Here is an 18,347-nt window from a genome sequence, read left to right as displayed (position 1 = left end):
CGGGAGGCCCCGGGGGAGGGCCCGGGGGCCCCGGGGCCGGGGCCCAAGGAGCCGGGGGGCCGGGGGCGGGGGAAAGGGCCGGGGCCCGGGGCCCCGGGGGAGGAGGAGCCAGGGCCGGGCGGGGCCGGCCAACCGGCCACCCGCCCAACCTTGGGGCCAACTCCAGGCCGGGGCCTGAGGGGCAAGGGGCCCCGGCAATCGGAACCTCCCCGGGGGCGAGGGGGCCGCCCCTTCCCCCGCACGGAAGGCCGCCGCCGTCCGGGGCCCTTCCCTGGAAAGGTTCGCCCCCTTCCCCTGGGCCCAAGGGTCCCGGAAACCCCTTCCGGAGGAGGCCCCTTGCAAGGGGCGGTCCCGGACAAGGTTCACCTGCTTGGCCCCTTCCAAAAGGCCAAATGAGCCAAACGGCCTTTAGGGTCTTTCCCCCCGGCCTCCCCGCCCACCCCAGGCTCCCCCGCCCGCCCTCCGGGCCTGGACCGGGCACCTTTCCTGGGCCCGGGTTTCGCCACCGGAAATAGCCCCCGCACTGGGCCGGGCTGGGTTCGATTGGAAGGCCCCAGGGGGCCCCGTGAGGGCCCCGACCTTCCCTGGGCCGCCCCCAAGCGGCTGGCCCATCCTGCCCCCCCAGGGGCCCCGGGAAGGGGTTCCCGGCCCGGGGTGCAGACCCTCCCCTTTTGGGCCCCGCCTTTCAAAGGGCCCCCGCCAACGTTCCCGGAACCAGCCGGGGGAGGCCCCCTCCGGGGCCCTCCCCTTTGGCTCCCCGGTCCCCGCCCCAGGGCCCAAGGGCCCGGGGGGGGCCCATTTGGCCCGTGTGTGTTGTCCCGGCCAAGCTTGGGGCCTTTCCCTTGGGCCCCCCCTTTGGTTCTCCTAGGCCCGCCCGGGTTCCTGGCCACGGGTGGGGGGCCCCTGATCCCCCCGCTGGTTTGTTTCCCGGTTACCGCGCTTTCCCCCAGCTTCCTTTCTTCGGGGGCCGCTTTGCCACGGGGTGGGGGCCCCAATGGCAACCCCGACCTTAAGGCCCCAGCCCGGGCCTTCCCCCGCGGCCCCCAATTCCCCCCAGGGGCCCCTCCCAACTGGGGGCAGGGCCCCCCCTGCCCCGGGCAGGCCTCCCAGCCCCCCGGACAGAGGCCCCCCCAACTTCCCCGGGACCAGGCCCCCCCAACCCCCGGGCGGGCCCCCCCAACTCCCCCAGGACAGAGCCCCTCCCAACTCCCCAGGACCAGGCCCCCTCCCAACTCCCCAGGACCGAGCCCCCAACTCCCCCGGGACCCCTTTAAAACTCCCCAGGACAGAGCCCCTCCCAACTTCCCCAGGAAGGCCCCTCCAACTCCCCGGGGACAGGCCGGGCTCCTTGTTGCCCAGGGCCCTTTCTGGGCCGGCCCCAGGAGGGTGGGAAGGGGCCGGAGACCCCGGAGGCCACAGGGCCAGCGCCTCCTGCTGGCGTCCGTCCCAACTTTCCCCAGCGCCTCCCGCCACCCTGCGCGGTTGCCTTTCCTTTAATGGAAGCCATGAATCCAGGCCCCGGGTTCCTTTTCTGTGGAGGGGGTTCCCAAGGCCGGGGCCTCCCTGCCTCCCAGGCAGCCTAAGGCTGCCTCTCAGAACTGGGTTTCCCAGGGTCCCGTGGGCCGCCTCGTCCTTCTCCGAGGGGAAACTGCAGCGGGCACGGCAGGGGGCACGGCGGGAGGCTGCCAGGCTGGCTTTGTGGCCCTGCCCCTCTCTGACCGCCGTGTAGTCAAGGGGCGGCTGCTGATGCCCGGAGGTGCCAGGGAGGCAAAGGGCAAGCCCCGGCCCCCGCCCTCCTGGGCTCTCTGGGCAGTTGGAGAGGTGACACGTGTGCAGTAGGGGCAGGGGGAGTCACACAGGGCACAGCAGAAGCTGCTCCGGAAAACTGGGGAAAGCTTCCAGGGGCAGGGGCTGGAAGGGAGCCAGCCTCAGTTTGCCCATCTCTCAGATGGGCACAGGCTTCGCAGGCACCTCCTGGGGTCACTGGGAGAACCCAGCCCGAGGAGACGGCGCGGGTAAAGCGCTGTGGAAATGCGCCGGGGACCTTACTGTGGAGAGGGGAGCAGAGCCCCGGCCTCCATCGCACCCCTTGCTGGTCCCAGTTGTCCGGGGGAGCCTCTGGGGAGGGCTCAGACGGCGGCCGAGGAGCCTGGGCCCAGGGCACAGGGACAGGAAGGAAGGGGGCCTGGAGGGCTGCCGGCCCCCCAGCTTTCCTAGTGGGCCAGCAGAGGGGGCCGCAGGCAGCTTGTGAGAGTGGCCCATGATGACACTGACCCTCTCCCAAGATCCTCCAGGGGGGTGGTCTCTCCTTCCTCCTATGCATCAGAGGCCCAGGGGGGTGATCCCCCAGCTGCCCTGTCCTCCTCCCATTGCTGGGGGGGGGGGGTGACAATCTGGAAGGAGCCGGATGAGGCCCCAGGGGACGCTGAAAGGGGCTCAGGGCAATGCCGCCCCTCCCCTGAAAGGGCCAGAAGCAATAAGCTTGGGCTCTGATCCCCTGGAGGAGGTGGGGGCTGCCCTGGAGGGGGGGAGAATCACCTCCCACCTGCCTCCGACACCCTGACAATGAAGCCCCTTGGAACTTGGACAGCTCCTGAGGTCCAGCCCCGCCCCCTCCCTTGTGTTTCAGTTCACTGACTCTTTACCTGGTCAGCAACATCAGGGAAATGGACCATTCGGGGGTGGGGGGGCCCTAATTTTAGGGCTCCATCAAGCATTGTCAGGAGGGCCAGCCCCTCATTAACCTGCTCATTAGCAGCCGCTTCCCCTGCTTCCCTGGGTCCCCGCTCGGCCAGGTCCAGTGCCCTTGTCGGTGAGAGCCGGGAAATGAGCCGGAAACGCCGAAGCGGGCCTGGAACCATCTGGCGGCCCCCCCACCGCGGCCGCTCCGGAGCCCTAATGAGCCCAGTTAGCAGAAGTTGGGCCACTGGCCCAGTGGGGGGGGGGGAGTCAGCCCCCAGCCCCTCCCGGACAGGGGGACCCAGAACCATTTAAAAGCTGTGAGCACCCAGAGGCAGGCAGCAGCCTCGGACCACAGAGCCCCAGCCTCGTCTCTCTGCTGTCCCTTCTCTGAGTGAGTCTGCCGGGGGCCCAGGAAATAGGGGACGTCCTGGCATCTGTGGGCAGTGGGGGTGATGGGCAGAGCGGGCCAGGCTGGCAGTAGCAGCTCAGTCCCCCCAGCCTCTCTGCCTCCTGAGCCAGTCCTGGGTGGGGGCTGGAGGGTGTGTGTGTGTGTGTGTGTGTGTGTGTGTGTGTGTGTGTGTGTGTGTGTGGAGAGAAGAGAGAGAGAGAGAGAGAGAGAAGAGAGACAGAGAGAGAGAGAGAAGAGGAGACGGGGAGGAGACAAAGAGAGAGACAAGACAAGAGAGGGGAAGGAGAGACAAGAGAGAGAGAGAGAAGACAGAGAGAGAGAGAGAGAGACAGAGAGAGAGAGAAGAGAGAGACAGAGAGAGAGAGAGAGAGAGAGAGAAGAAGAGGAGAAGGAGAAAAGAGAGAGAGGGAAGGGAGACAGAGGAGAGAGAGACAGAGAGAGAGAGAGAGAGAGAGACAGAGAGAAGGAGACAGGAGAAGGGAGGGAGGACAGAGAGAGACAGAGAGAGAGGACAGAGAGAGGAGAAGGAGGACAGGAGAGACAGAGAGAGAGACAGGAGAGAAGAGAGAGAGACAGAAGAAGAGAAAAGGACAGAGAGAGGGAGGAGAAGAGAGAAGAGAAGGACCAGGACAGGAGAGAGAGAAGAGAGGGAGAGACAGAGAGAGGAAAAGAAAGAGACGGAGAAGAGGGGGACGAGAGGGCAGGAGGAGACCGGAGACAGAGAAGAGAGAGAAGAGAGAGAGAGACAGAGAGAGAGGGAGACGGAGAGAGAGAGGAGACAGAGGAGAAGAGGAAGAGAGAGAGGACAGAGAGAGAAGGAGAAGGGGACAGACAGGAGAAAGAGGAGAGGAGAAGAGAGGACAGGAGAAGAGAGAGAGGAGGACAGAGAAGAGGAAGAGAAAGGAGGACAGGAGGACAGAGAGAGAAGAGAGGAAGGAGAGAGAGACAGGAGAGGGAGAGGGAAGACAGAGGAGAGAGAAGAGACAGAGAGAGGAGAAGTTGAGAAGGGAGAGAGAAGAGAGAGACAGAGAAGAGAGAGAGACAGGAGGAGGAGACAGGAGAGACAAGAAGAGAGAAGAGAGAGAGGGAGGAACCCGTGGAGACAGAGAGGACAGAGGAAAGGAGAAGGAGGAAAGGAGGGGAGACAGGGAGAGAGAGAGGAGAAGAGGAGACGGGAGAAAGGAAGAGAAGGACAGAGAGGAGAGAGAGGGGAGGAAGGAAGAAGACAGAGGAGGAAGACGAGAGAGAGGACAAGAGAGAGGGGAAGGGAGGACAGAGACGGAGAAGGAGGAGAAGGGCAGAGGACAGGAGGACAAAAGAGACAGAGAGAGGGGGAGAAGGAAGGAGGACAGAGAGGGAAGAGACAGAGAAAGAAGAGAGGGGACCAAAGGCAAAAAACAGGCCCCAGGGGCCAGGGCCCCAGAGGGGGACAGGGGGTTTAGGCAGGGGAAGGAGACCAGAAAGGAGGAAGAAGGGAAGGAAGGGTGAGCCAGAAAAAGACCCAAGGAGGGGGCCAGGGAGGCCCATTGAGCCGGGGAGGGAGGGGGGAAGGGAGGCGGGAGGGAAGGAGAAACCCGAAGGAAGGGAGAAGCCCGAAGGAGGGGACCCAGTGAAGGAACAGGAGGGAGGCCCCCGTGAACCCCAGGAGGGCCCGGAGGAAAGGAACCAAGGGGGGGGTGGGGAGGGGGGCGGGGGGAAGGGCAAAAGAAGGGGCCCAGTTTAAACCCCAGGGAGCCAGGGGAAGCTGGCCCGCCAGGAGGGGGCCAGGCGGAGAAGGGGAAACCAGAGGGGAGGGGAGGCGGACCGGGGCAGGGGAGAGGGGCCCAAAAAGGCATGGGACAGAGAGACAGGGGAGGAGGCCCAAGGGGCCGGAGAAGGGGGGCCCGGGAAAAGGCGAAAATCGGGCCATCTTGGCTTCACCACAGGGGCCCCCAGTTTGGGTTGGGCCCCTTTCCAGGGGACCCAAGGTGGGTTTGGCCTCCCAGGGAAATTTCCCCCCCTTCTCTTGGGTATCTCCCGGTAAAGGGAAGCCCCAGAAGGGACCTTAAAGGTGGGCCTCCAAGCTCCAAGAAATCTTGCAAAGACCCAACCCTTTGGGCAACCAGCCCCCATCCCACCCCGTTTTCTCTAAGGCCCAGGGGGCAGCCCCTGCACGGGGTGGGAGGGCGGGCCCCCTACCCGTCCCCCTCTGAAGGAAGGAGGGAAACTCCTTGATAAGTGAAGGGGGGCCTCTGGAGTGGGAACAGCATTTCTGTCCCCAAACTGGGCTCCTTCCTGGGGCCCGGCAGCCCCTCTCCCTCGGGACCCCGGGCCCAGGGGGCCCCCCAGGCCCACCGTTATTTAGGGCTTTCTAGGGTTTACCAATTGGGGTGGGGTTGCCTTGGGGGAGGGGCCCTTGAGGCCTTGTAGAGTCCTCCCCAAAGGGCCCCTCTTCCACCCCCCAGGAGGGCCCTTCCCTTGGCTCCTAAGGCCCCCTTCGGGCAGGGTTGGGGGTGGGAGGTTGACCCTGGAGGGAACCCGGATGGGGTCCCCGGGGGGAGGGTTACCTTGTAACCTGCTCACCCCGGGGGGCCACGAGGCCCAGGATTATTTGCCCCCGGGCCCCGGGCGGGGCCTGGGTTTGGGGTGGGAGGCAAATCGCCTTGGCGGCTTCTGGGACCCGGGGGCCCCAAGCCCCCATTAACCCCAGTCCCAGGCCCCCCTTCCTTCCCACCCCCCCCTGGCCCCTCCCTCGGCTTTAAGAAATGGGGCCTGGGGGGAATTCCCTGGGTCCAGTGGGCCCCCCAAGGCCCCGGGGAACCGAAAAGGGCGGGGCTTGAAACCCAGGGGGAAATTTGGCTTAAAGCAGCCCTGCCCTGGCCGCCCGGCAAAAGGCCCCCATTTGGCCTTCCCGTGGCCTGGGGCCCCAGGGAGGCCTCTGGGTGGGAGGGTCTCGGAGGCTGTGGGTGGGGGCGCCGAGGCTGGGAGGACTCACGCTCCAGGCCCGGCCCCAGCCCGGGAGCCCTTTGAGGACGAGGATTGTTGGGGCCGTTGCCGCATCCAGCAGGCGCCCAGTTAGGGTTCGATGATCGGCCCCCCCTAGACCCCAGAAGGGAGAGCCCCCAGGGGAGAGCGGGTGGGGGGCCCAGCCCTGTGCAGTCCCTCAGTGAAGCCTCTAGAACGAATCTAATCGGCCAGAGGGCCCAGAATGGGCAGCCGGGGAGGCATTCCTCGGACAGCTGGAGAAACTGAGACCGGACGTGGGTCAGCACAATCCCAGGACCCCCGGAGCCTCTTTCAAAGGCCCCTCCCTCTGGGCCCCTCGACAAAGAGCAGCCTCTTGCCAGGGAGAGGTCAGCCCCGGAGCCTGCGGGCGGGGAAAGGATGAGCAAGGATAACAAACAGGGGAGCGGACCCCCCCAGGCCGGCCTCCCCCCCCCCCCAGCGTTATTGTTTCTGGCCCCGGAGAAGGAACAGTCCTGCGGATTCCTTCGAAAGTGTGTCTGGGGGGCCCGGCCCCGCCCCCCGCGGCTGGGAGAGAGGGGCCGGCCTCCTGGGCTCCCCCTGCCGGGCCGGGTATGTGGGCTTGCCGAGCAAACAAACAGGCGGCTTCCTGCCGCTCTTTCCCTGGCCGCCCTCCCTCTCCCAAGGCATGCTGGGGCTGTTATATAAGGCCCTCGGGGTCTGCCCCTGCTGGGCCCCTTCCCATACTTCCCATATTTCTCAGCCTGGGGGGGGCAGCGGGGCTGTTCTGGGAAGCCCCCCCGGGACCTGGAGCCGGAGCCCAGCTCCGACCTCCCCCCGCTTCAGCTCTCGTTTCCTCTTGGGCCTGAATTTGGCCCTCGAGGCCTCTCTGGGCCCTGACATTCCCCGTCCCGAGGACTTTCCTGGGGCTTCCTTCCCAGATCTGTCCGGACTCCCTTCCTGAGAGAAGTTCTAGGTTCCGAGCTTTCTCCGGGCCGGGGCGTGCCGCGTTCTAGGTTTGTGGGTTCTTCTCCTCAGACCGGGCTCCCTCCCGGGTTTCCTCATGGAGCCTTTGAGGTCACGGATGGCGTATTTTGTGTGCCAGAGGCCAGAGGCCAGAGGCCAGAGGTCAGGGTTTCCCGTGAGTTGGGGGCCGGGCCCGGTCCTAGAGCGCAGCCAGACTGGGCCGGCCACCAGGAGGGGCCCAGGGCGATAACGCAGGAGGATGGCCCGCTGCCCGCCCGAGGACCCTGCCCCAGACGCTGGCACTGGCCTGAGCTTCCTTTCTTTGGGCTGGCACTGCCCTGTGAGCTGTGCCAGGCTGCCTGGATCTGGGGAGCTGGGGCATCTCCGGGAGGTGGTCACCCCCTCTGCCCCCCGGGCCCTCAGACTGGGGCCCTTCCAGCCTCCCCTTTCCCTCCTTCACTCCAGTTTGGACCAAGGGGTCCTGGCCTTGTCCCTGGGAGCGCCAGGTTGGTCCTCCCGCCCTCTAAGATTCTCTCACAGGTCTCACCCCCGGGTCTGAGGGGGAGGCCCCTCCCAGGGTCCTCCAAGAGGAGCTGGGCCCACGGAGCCCTCGGGGCCCACGGCCAGATTCCCCAGTTCTGGGCGCCTGGGGCACGGGCCGTGCTTCCTGCCCTCTGTCTCTGGCACTTCTGGCTGCCTTCCTGGAGAACAAGGGGAGGGAGGGCAGTGCCTGACGGCTCGGGCACCGCACCTGGTGCAGAAGGAGACAGACCTCCAGCCCATGCTCTGTTTTACAAATGGGGAAACTGAGGCCCAGCGAGAGGAGGGGGTTTGGGGGCAGCGTCATTAGCCATGAACCTTTGGTGTCCCACAGCAGGGGGGCTGGAAGGGAGGAGAGGCACGCGCTCGCCTGAGGCGCCAGGCCCTGGGAACGCCTGCCATGTGTCCGCTCGCCCTGCAAGGGATCAGCACCAAGCTCTGGGGCCAGATGCCAGCCTCAGGCCCCGGGCCTCCTCTTCTCCCAGGTCCCCGGCCCCCTGACGGGACCCCGGTCGTCCCGGGCACTCTCCCTCCTCCGGGCCTGACACATGCAAACTATTGTTTGTGATGAGAAGAGCCGCCCGCTCCTCCTTCCACCATTTTTTTTTAAAACAGCCCCCACAGCCTCCCCCCAGCCCAGAGAGTTCGGCTCACGCGGTTGAGGTCGGGGCTCAGACCCTGCAGGGCCGCCTGACTCGGGGTCCCCATTTCCCGCTCTGCGGCCGAGGGCTCCCCACCGCAGGAGCTGCCGGGCCAGCCCGCCCCCGTCGGAGCCGGAGGTGGTCCTCCCCCGGCCCCGGCCCCAATTTAACAGGTCTCTCCAGGAAAAGGAAGAAAGGGTGTTTTTTAATTAAAAACAAGAGTGAATTTCTCTTGAAGCTTCTAAATCAGCCCGGCCCCATCTGGGGCGCCCGAGGCCCCGGGCCCGCGTTTACACGGGAACCAGTTAGGATCTGTGTGTCTTAGCACCTCGTAAAATGCCTATTAGGAAATTTCTGGGCAGAGCAGGTCTAGGGAGCAGGCGGGGAGTTCCTGAGGTCGTGGGGCTTAGCCCTGGGAAAGGCCCGCTCCCCTCCCCCCACCAGCCTTGCCTTTGGGGGGCCCTCCCTGCCCCTCAGTTTCCCACCTCGGTCAAACCCTTCTGTCCTTCCTGGGAGGGACATGGAGGCCACCTGGGGGGGAGGCAGCCGGGGCCCTGCCTGGGCACAGAGGGGGAGGCCAGGGCAGCCCTCCCAAGGGGTCTGGGGGGCACAGGTGTGGGCGGGGCAGGGGGGCTGCTCCCGGCCTTCAGAGTGGCCCCCGTCAGGGTAAGGCACAAATCCCCCCCCACGGCCACTCACCACGACTCACCTTGTATGTCTTTGTCCTTTGCACACTCACTCCTTACAAGTCCCCCTTTACACACTCTCTCCTTAGACTCATTTATTTACACTTTTATACGTTCTCCTTTGCACCTTTGCCCACACAGCCATCCCTTGCACACTGTCCCTCACACACTGTCCCTCGCACACTGTCCCTCGCACACTGTCCCTCACACACTGTCCCTCGCACACTGCCCCTCTCACAGTGTCCCTTGCACACTGCCCCTCTCACACTGCCCCTCTCACAGTGCCCATCGCACACTGTCCCTTGCACACTGTCCCTTGCACACTGCCCCTCTCACACTGTCCCTCGCACACTGTCCCTTGCACACTGCCCCTCTTCCAGTGCCCCTCGCACACTGTCCCTCACACACTGTCCCTCACACACTGCCCCTCCCACAGTGCCCCTCGCACACTGCCCCTCTCACAGTGTCCCTTGCACACTGCCCCTCTCACAGTGCCCCTCTCACAGTGCCCCTCTCACAGTGCCCCCCTCACAGTGTCCCTCACACACTGTCCCTTGCACACTGTCCCTTGCACACTGCCCCTCTCACACTGTCCCTTGCACACTGCCCCCTCACAGTGCCCCTCACACACCCCGTGCCCCAGTAGGACGAGGCCAGGAGGGGCTGGCGTTTGCCCTGTTCTGCCCTCCCCGGGTCCGGGCACTCACGCCCGTTAAGCTCCTCTCCCTCAGAGTGCCCAGAACTATCCGTCAGGATGGGGGGGGGGGGGTAGAATGGCTGGAGGGAGGGGCCGGAAGCCCAAGATGCAGATAAAGGGCTCCTGGGCCTAATCACCAGCCCCAGAATCATTAACCTGGGCCTACATTTGCATATCATCCTGCTGGGAGCTGGAGGGGGAGGCTGTGGGGAGGAGGCGGCTCCCCAGTTCCGACCACACCCTCAGAGCTGGAATGCTCCGGCCTCAGTCTCCAGCCTGGCACCAAAGGAGCCCCCCTCCCCCCCGTGTGCCAGGTGTCCCCTGTGGCTAAGGAGGGGGCTGCTCCTGCCCATCCTTCCACGGTTCTGCCCCTACTGTTGCCTCCCCTGCCACGGCCGCCTCCTGGGCAGTCCTCTGGGTTTACCTTTGCAGGCGCCCACTGGGCCCTTCAAGGTCTCGCCTTCCCCAGAGACGTCCTGCCCTGAGACCCTCCTCTCGGAGCGAAAGCTGACTGGGAGGGGCTGCAGACCCAGCACTCAGGGCTTCCTCACCACAGGTTAGGGCTCTGGCCAACTTAGGAAACTGGGGAGGCACTGCTACTGGGAGGGGCAAAGCTCCCTCCAGAATGGGAGCCCCTTCCAAGGGGGAGGTGTGAGGGGGGAGCCTGTATTTACCCCCAGACCCCCGGCGGCCGGACTCAGGCCAACCCGTGTCCCTTCCTCTCCCGTGGTCAGACCAGGCGCAGCAGTGAGTCTAACCTGCCCAGGGGCCGCTGGGGCAGGCGGCAGCTGGGGCCCCGGCGTGAGGCCCGGTCCTGGCTCTGTGACGTTCCTCCCAGACTCGGTCTCCAGGCAGGCCCAGGCTGCAGCCTCTTCCCTTGCTGGGGCTGCTGTGACCCGGGGTCCCTCGGGGGAGCCTGGGATCTGGCTCCTGGCCTCAGTTTCCCCTTCTGAGCCGCTGTCGTGGGGCCTCTCGCCTGAGGCCCCTGGGCGAGACTCTGCTGCGAGCTGGCCCGAGGCTGACTTGTGGGGGAGTTGGGGGCCAGGACCTCAAAACACAGGGATCACCACCAGGGGGCAGTCTCCAACCACAGTAACACGGTGGTGGCCGGTGCTGGGAAAGCCTGGTCCTGGGCCTTGGAACTCAAGGGGCCCCCTGGCGAGCCGCCTCCAGGAGTGCCCCAGAGACACCCCTGCTCTCCTCCGTCCTCACGGGGAATAAGGCAGAGGAGAAACCGGGCCCTGGGCCTCGCCAGCCCAGCGCGCCCCTTTCTCTGAGCCGGCCCGGGCCCTGAGGGAGCTGGCCCTGCCTCCCTGAGACACCTGAGGCAGGCCTCAGGCCCTGGGGGCTGGGGAGGGAAAGGAAGGGTCGGGTGGGGCAGTGGGACATCTCTCCTCCCCACCCCAAGCTGGGCCTGGCCCGAGTCCTTCCCCTCGGGACAGGGCTGGTGCTCAGGACCTGGGCTCGGGCCTGCGCATGGTGAACAACAGGACGGTGGGGGACAGGGGAAGAACTTGCTAACTCAGCCCGAAAAAGCGGGGCTGAACTCAAAGAAAAACAAGCCTCCAGGTCCGGTTCTGCCCCGTGGGGGAGGGGCGGCTGGTTCTGATCCACAGCGGAGGGGTGGCCGGTTCTGACCCGTGAGGGAGGGCAGCCTGGCTCTGTTTGGCCACAGGACACAGGACCAGGGCCACGGGGGTTCTGGGGCAGAGAGGGAGGGCGAGGCCGGAGGGCGGGAGCAGATTTCTCCCATCATCGCCGGAAGCAGCTGCTCCTTGGGACAGGGCTGCTGGATGCCCCCCGGGCGGCTTGTTTGGGGGGGCTCTGCCCGGGTTCCGGGGCCCCCGCCAAGCTCAGGGCTCCCCAAAGGAAGGTGCCCCCACAGCCCCTTGCTGCCTGGTGGAGACCGGTGGGCAGGGATTTCCTGGCGGCCCTGGCAGAATGGAGGCCCGCACCCGGGCCCGAGGGCACAGGCTCCGCGCCAGCGGGGCCTCTCTGGAGAGGGCAGGGAACCCCCCCACCTGCCCTGGCCCTCATGGAAGCTGCCCTCCGGCCCAGCCCGCCCGGGAGACCCTCGCGGAGCCGCCACCAGGGGGCAGGCCATGGTCATGCTTCCTCCCCACCTGGCTGCATGGGTCCTGAGCCCGGCTTGGGGAGCTCCCCACCCCGGGCCCCTCCCGAGCTGCCGCTTGATTCCGTCTCAGCGCAATGACCCGGCTCTCAGCCCCGGGTCCCTCCTGCCCAGAGCCCCGGCGCTGACCCCCGTCCTCATGCGCTGAATGAAGGGCTGGGCCAAAGGCCTCTGCTCTCTTCACTCCCGAGACCCTTCCCCTCTAAGGGAGACCGGGGGCCCTCTTGCACATTCAGGGAGGTTCACCCCCTCCTCTCCTCCTCAGCCAGGCGTCGGAGCATCGGAACCCCGGGCTGGTCTCAGCCGGGGTGGGGCCGGAGGGCAGGACCAGGCCCTTATTTCTTTGCTTCCAGCCTCAGATTTCCAATAAGGAAGCACCATTTGGGAGCCACGGGGAGGGGGCCGGGAGCCACGTGGTGCAAACTGCTTGCCAGCCTTGCCACAAACCCCAGGATGGCAGATTTCCTGGGTCTGGGCAGAGTCGGAGCGTGCTCACTAAAGCGGACTTGGAGCCAGGAGAGATGAGGAGAAGTGGGGGGCTCGTCCCCTGCATCGGGGAGCACCCGGCTCTGCTGCCTAACAGCCCCCAGATCTGGGGCAGAGAAGGGGCTCTCCTCTTACAGCTCGGGGTGTGGGGGGTGAGATTCGATCCAGATCACAGGAACCCGAACAAGCAGGAGGCGGACCCGGCCCCTTCCTGGCCCAAGCCCCACCCCTTGTCCCTGGAAGTCCTCCGGCCACCTGGGCATCCCATCCCCGGCCATTGCCAGGGGGGAAGCAGGAGGAGAAGGCCTTCTTCCAGGTCACGTGGCTCCCCACATCCACACAACCTCCCTCCAGGCCCCTGAATGCCAAGTGAAGATCTAGGGTCCAGTGGCTTCGTGCCCTCACCGGGCCTCAGTTTCCCCAATGGTCCAATAAGGCAGCTGGACCAGGCGGTCCCTTGGCTCCCTCTGCCATCTTTGATCCCCAGACCTCAGAGAGCCGGCCGGGCCCAGCTGGGAAGGTACCGGCCTGGAGGTCGGTGTAGCCTGGGGCTCCAGGCCCTCCTGGGATAGACAGAGCTGGGTGGGAAGTGGAAGAGCTGGGCCCGAGGACGAGCCTTCCTGGCTCAGGGCTCTTGGTAGAGCCCCTCCCTGAAGCCCCATTTCCTTATGGGCCTCCATGGCTCTCGGGAGGAAAGTACTCGGTGCTGGCCAAAAGCCAAGTGCAACCGGGCCGGGACCTGGTGCGAGTCCAGCCACCCTGAAGGATGTGGGGTGGGCCACGCTGCCCCCTGGGAGTGGGTCAGCCCCTCTGCTGGGAGAACCTGGGCCACACTGAGCATGACGCCGGCAAGGGGCGACGGCAGGCAGGGCTCAGCAGCGGGGAGACGGCTCAAGGCCCAGCCTGGAGCACCGGCTCCAAGCCCTCCGTGTGTGCGGGCAAGTTGCTGAACCCTGGTGCTCCTGGCCCTCGCTGAGAGGGCTCATGGGATATACAGATAACTGATGGACAGACGGACGGACAGACGGACGGGTGGTTGGGTGGGCACATAGACACAGATAGGGAGACAGGCAGGCAGATGGATGGATATGGACAGATCCCAATGAAGAGTGGAGAGACACTGACCACTATATATGGCAGCGGCGGGGGGGGCGGGGGGGGATGGACAGAGAGGGGGCGGGTCGCCGCCGAAGGCCCCGGTGCCAGCCTCAGGCATGAGCACATTGCGCCCCCACGGGGGCCAGCGAATTTCCAAATGAGGTTTTCCCTCCCCCGTGAGATCCTGAATCAGACCCAGAGACACCTGATAGTCATCATCCATTGCATGGAACTTGTGCAGACACAGATGTGGGAAATGAACAGGACTCAAGACTAACTAGCTTTACACACTACACTCACACACCCACTCACACACACACTCACACACCCACTCACCCACACACTCCCACTCCCACTCCCACGTTCTGGGTTGCAGCCTGACTAAAGTTTGTCTCGCTCTTTACACAAGTGACTTCACTGGAGTCTCACAACCACCTCACTAAGTGGCAAGTCCCTCACCCCACCTGCCTCAGTTTTCTCTTCTGTGAAATGAGCTGGAGAAGGAAATAGCAAATTCTCCAGTATCTCTGCCAGGAACAGCCCATGGGGCCACATGGAGAGCTGACTATGCCTGAAAAACAGCAGGGGTCCCCTAAGAACGAGATTCCGGGGCTTGGGGGAAAGCTCTGGAAGGGGGCTCTAGGCTGTCCTTCTGGTGCCCTTGGTGGGCTAGCCCAACCCCTAGTGGGCTAGCCCCAACCCTTGGTGGGCTAGCCCCAACCCTTGGCAGGCTAGCCCAACCCCTGGCGGGCTAGCCCAACCCTTGTCGCCTCAGCCCTGGGGAGTGTGCGGTGCCCAGCCACTCCAGGCATCTGGGAGGTCAGCATTAGCCCGGTGGCCTTAGCCCAGCCCTCCGCCCACACACACGTTGTCGAACCAGGGACCGGGGCCCTCAGAGGCGCTTTGGGAGTCGTGGTTCCTTTTGTCTTTTTGCAGAAAATCCCCATCCTCAAGCCTCCGACCAAGCTCATCTGTGGTCAGTCATTTTCCAGCCTCGTCAGAGGGTTTGCCGTTTCCTTTTGAAGGTCGATTTACAGAGGAGAAAACTAAGGGGAAAGGACGAAGTGACTTGTGCAGGGTCACTCAGCTAGAAAGTGTCTGAGGCTGGATTTGAACTCGGGAGACTCGCTGCGCACCAGGGCGCCCCCTAGCGACCTGTCCAACCCCACAGGGACCCCCGATGAAGGGTGTGATTTGGTGCCAGGTTGGGGAGGGGGGACACATGTGGGAAAGTCCAACCAAGGAATGACAGTGGGCAAGTTGTTCCTGCGAGAGAGACTTTAATCGTCACTTTGGGCCCCCGCGGGGCATTGGGGTCTTCCCGCTGTGGGCGGAGGGGGATGGAAGGAGGGGCTTCTCCTAATCAGGGGAACCGAGATTGCAAAGTTGCTATCGGAGCTGCCGTGGCCACACCCGTGATTCCCCAGCGCTCCCAGGGTGGGGAACGGGAGCCTGGGGAGGGGCCCTGGTTCCACTTGGTCTGGGTTTTAATCAGAAAAGTCCCTTCCCCCTCCCCCAGCTACTGACCAGGGTAAGATACAGCCAAAGCAGCAGACAGGGAGTTCCCTCCCCCCTCGCCCCACAGCCTGGGACCCTGGGGGGGGGCACAGATCTCCACCCCTCCCGCCCAGCGAACCCCCCTAGTCCAGAGCAGGGGAAGTATTTACTTCCTGCCACTCTTTGTTTTGGAGAAAAGAAAAATTATTGGCCCTGGAGAGTGGAAGGAGATGCCCTGGAGTCTGGGGATTACTGGTGACCCTCCCTCTGCCCTCCTTTTTATTTTAAGCCCATCTGGAAGGGAGCTCAGGTTGCCAGATAAAAGCAGGGAGGGTCTGGAGTCCCAGCTACAGGGAGGCCCTCGGACACCGCGCGAAGGACTTGGGTCCTGGAGGGACTTGGGGAGGCTTGGAGGTGAGCAGGGCCTCTGGGAAAGGAAGCGGCGCAGCCACCCGCCCCTCTCCCACACCTGAAGCCCTCTTCCTTCAGCTTTGCTTTTAGTCTGTAGCAGTTCCGGCAGCGCCTCGGAGTGCGTTCTGGGGGCTTCTGGGGGCCCCAGCTCACCACTGTCTAGGTGAAGGCAAATGTGGTACAACTGAGAATGGAACCTCTGCGGTGGAAGGAACCTTCCTGTGGGGGGCAGGGCAGGGCTCATAGCTCTTTCCTAGCGGGAGAATTCAGGAAAGTGTGGAGACCAGAGCCTCTGGGAGGCGGAGGACAATCCGGGAAAAAAGAAAGGGGCAGGAGGTCAGAATGGGGGGCTGGAAGGAAGAAAGAGCTTTGAGAGCGTCGGATGAAGCGCGAACAGAAATGCCCATCGTGTGCCAGGAACCCGCTAAGTGTCGAGGCAAGAAGGATGGGAAAGAGGGAAAGGGCCAGAGGAGGGCTGGAGAGCACTAGAGAACAAAGGAAAGCTGTTCTGGGACCCAAGACCAGAAGGGGAAGGAGGTGGGGGTGCCTCAGTGGCCCCAGGCTTGCCTCAGGGTTCGGTGGCTGGGGGGCACTTGGGCTCTACAGATTGGGGAAGCAGGTGGCCCAAGCCCGTGAGGCTGCCAGGGCTTGAGCGCCCAGGACACTATGATTCTAGAGGATGCGGTTCCTCGTGGCCTAGACTCTCCCCAAGTTTTGCCTTCCTCCTGTGCCTTGGTCAGGGCCTCGGTTTCCCCCACAGGACACTCCCTAGGATGGGAGCCCTGGGGGATTCACCTCAGTTGTCCTGTGTGATCCTGAGCAAGTCACTGATCGGTTTAATCTTCCTAAGGCAGAGGCCAGACCAGTGGCTTCCACTGGAAAATGGGGGGCAGCCTGTCCCCCGGGCTGGGGGGTACATCCTTTGGGAACCTCCGTGCAGCTCTCATCTGTGGGTGACTCCTCCTCCTTCTCCTCCTCCTTCTCTTCCTCCTCTTTTTCCTCCTCCTCTTCCTCCTCTCTCTCAGAGCTTCCAGAGAGCTTGGCCCAGGACTGTACTAGCGAGTCATATGCATGCCAGCCCCGGTGACTGAAGAGTTTGGCTGGTGGCAGCCAGCAGTGGGGCTGTCTCCCCTGGCTCTGCCCCTCTCCGGGCCTCCGGCCTCAGTTTCCCCACCTGCACCTTGGCTGACGGGCTCCCCCTCCTCCCCGCAGGTCTTCCCGGCAGGCCTCTGAGCCGCGTGAGCCGCCGCCTGAACCGCGGCATCGTGGAAGAATGTTGCTTCCGCAGTTGCGATCTGGCCTTACTGGAGACCTACTGCGCCACCCCCGCCAAGTCCGAGCGAGACCTGTCAGCCTCCATGATGGTGCTCCCGGTAAGTGCCCGGAGACTCCTCACCATGGCCAGAAGCCAGGCGCAGAGAGGGCAGAGATCTCAGCTCAGTCTCAAATGGGCTGCCAGCCCACAGGCCGGAGCGGCCCGCCTCCTCCTTGCCGGAGGGCATGGCCTAGCCGGGGTCCACGCCTGAGCCATGAGGCCCCAAGTGGGAAGCCCAGGAGGCGGCTCAGGCCTCCCGGGGGTCTGCCCCCCTTCCCCACCCTCCCTCCCTTCCAAACTGTCCTTGCCCAAGGCTTTCACCTTCCCAGCCCCAGCCGATTCCTTCAGCGATGGCCTGAGCCCGCACCACGCCCAGGGAGCTCCCGGGTGCCCTGTGGGTGCCCGCCGTGGCCTTTGCCAGCCACGTTCCTCCTCTGAATCCCACTTTCCTCTTGCCAGTGGGCACAGGGTGTCCCAGCCTTGGGGGATGGTTGTGAGAACAAGAATGAGCAGAGATGTGACTAGTGTGGGTGGACGGGCGGGGCCCCAGAACCACCCGATGGGCCCTGGCCCAATGGAGAGGTCCGGCCCCCTCAGGGCCAGCCCGGAGCAGAGCGGGGACATCTGTCCACTGACCAGCAGGGAGGAAGATGGCGGATCTGCTGATTTCCCGCTCTCTGAGGCTTTCTGGGAGCTGCGGGCAGCCGCCAGGCCAGCCACAGAGCCATCTTTGGCCCTTACAGTTCTCCCCGCTTGTTCTTATAATTGTTGGGAGGCAGGGTCTCTGGGGTGGGCGGGCGCCAGGAGGGCAGGCCCTGGGTCTCCGCCGCTCATCCTGTGTCCCTGTGCAGCCCCCTCCGAGCTAGGAAGCCCCGAGCTGGGTCCGGGTGCTCCGAGCCCCGTGCCCCTCGTCCGTCCCCAGTAGCTCCCGAGGCTGGCACTCAGGAAGACCCGCCGGTCCTGACCACCGCTCCTGGCTGGCCCCGGCCCGGCACGGCTCTTCACGCCAACTCTGCTCTCTTCCTCCCTCCCTCCCCTCCCGCCTCAGGAAAACTTCCCTAGATACCCTGTGGGCAAGTTCTTCAAGCTTGACACCTGGCAGAAGTCCGCCCACCGTCTCCGGAGGGGCCTGCCTGCCCTCCTCCGTGCCCGCAGGGACCGCCTCAGAGCCCAGGCGCTGGAAGCGATCAGAGAGGCCCAGCGTCACCGTGCCCTGATCAGCCTGCCCAGCGAAGACCCCCTGCGCTCGGACGCCTCCTCCACAAAGGCGGCGCGCCAGCAGTAACGCGGCGCCGCTCTGCCCCTGGGATGACTTCTCTTCACGCGCTCTCTCCTTCTCCAAATTCGGCCTCTATCGTTCCAAAGCTTTCTTTGTATTCCCCGCCACTCGCCGCCCCCTCCCCCCACGCCAAGGGGCTTTGAGGGGCTGCCCCTGGAGACACCAGGCAACTCCCACCCTGGCAGTGCCCTTGTGCATCTGGAGGATGTCTTTGAGCCAAACCCCAGCCCCTGGGCTCAGCGGGCGTCCCAGCTCGGCGGGCCCCTGGGCCTCAGTCAGATTATTTTGGACTGCGGCAGGCATACACAGTGGCCGGAGCCCAGGTTCCCCCCCGACGTGAGGGACCCCCCGATTGGCGTTCTCAAACTCCCAACCATGCGGGCCTTTGGACCAACCTCATGCTCCCGCTGCTTTCCCATCTTCCATCCCTGAGGAGGAGCCTCAGTGCAGGTGCAGGTTTCCTGCTGGCACCCAGCCCACAGTGAGGAGGCAGAGGGGCAGCGGGCCGGAGGCCGTGGAGGCCCCAGGAGCCTCAGTCATCTCCAATGGCAGGCATGATCCCCAGG

The 18,347-nt window shown here is 64.8% G+C and overlaps 1 protein-coding gene across 1 annotated transcript; it reads left to right on the top strand.

Moving 5' to 3' along the window:
* The first annotated feature begins 13,822 nt into the window (after positions 1 to 13,822).
* Positions 13,823 to 17,943, top strand: IGF2 (insulin like growth factor 2). The gene is made up of 5 exons (XM_031943597.1): positions 13,823 to 13,943; positions 14,055 to 14,255; positions 15,278 to 15,350; positions 16,281 to 16,560; positions 17,551 to 17,943. The coding sequence occupies exons 1-5, from the start codon at positions 13,823 to 13,825 to the stop codon at positions 17,785 to 17,787; spliced, it is 912 nt and encodes a 303-aa protein (XP_031799457.1). The 3' UTR covers positions 17,788 to 17,943.
* Positions 17,944 to 18,347: the final 404 nt, after the last annotated feature.

Source organism: Sarcophilus harrisii, chromosome 6 (assembly GCF_902635505.1).
Source record: "Sarcophilus harrisii chromosome 6, mSarHar1.11, whole genome shotgun sequence".
Lineage (NCBI taxonomy): Eukaryota > Metazoa > Chordata > Mammalia > Dasyuromorphia > Dasyuridae > Sarcophilus > Sarcophilus harrisii.
Note: the sequence above shows the minus strand (reverse complement) of the source record. Positions and strands in the feature narration are given on the sequence as shown.

Bases quoted from the DNA above. Each gene is read 5' to 3' on its own strand.
- IGF2 (XM_031943597.1), top strand. From the start codon at position 13,823: ATGGGGCCACATGGAGAGCTGACTATGCCTGAAAAACAGCAGGGGTCC. The intron at 14,256-15,277 runs GTCAGTCATTTT...CTTTGCTTTTAG, and splicing joins TCCGACCAAGCTCATCTGTG to TCTGTAGCAGTTCCGGCAGC. The intron at 15,351-16,280 runs GTGAAGGCAAAT...CGGTGACTGAAG, and splicing joins CCCAGCTCACCACTGTCTAG to AGTTTGGCTGGTGGCAGCCA.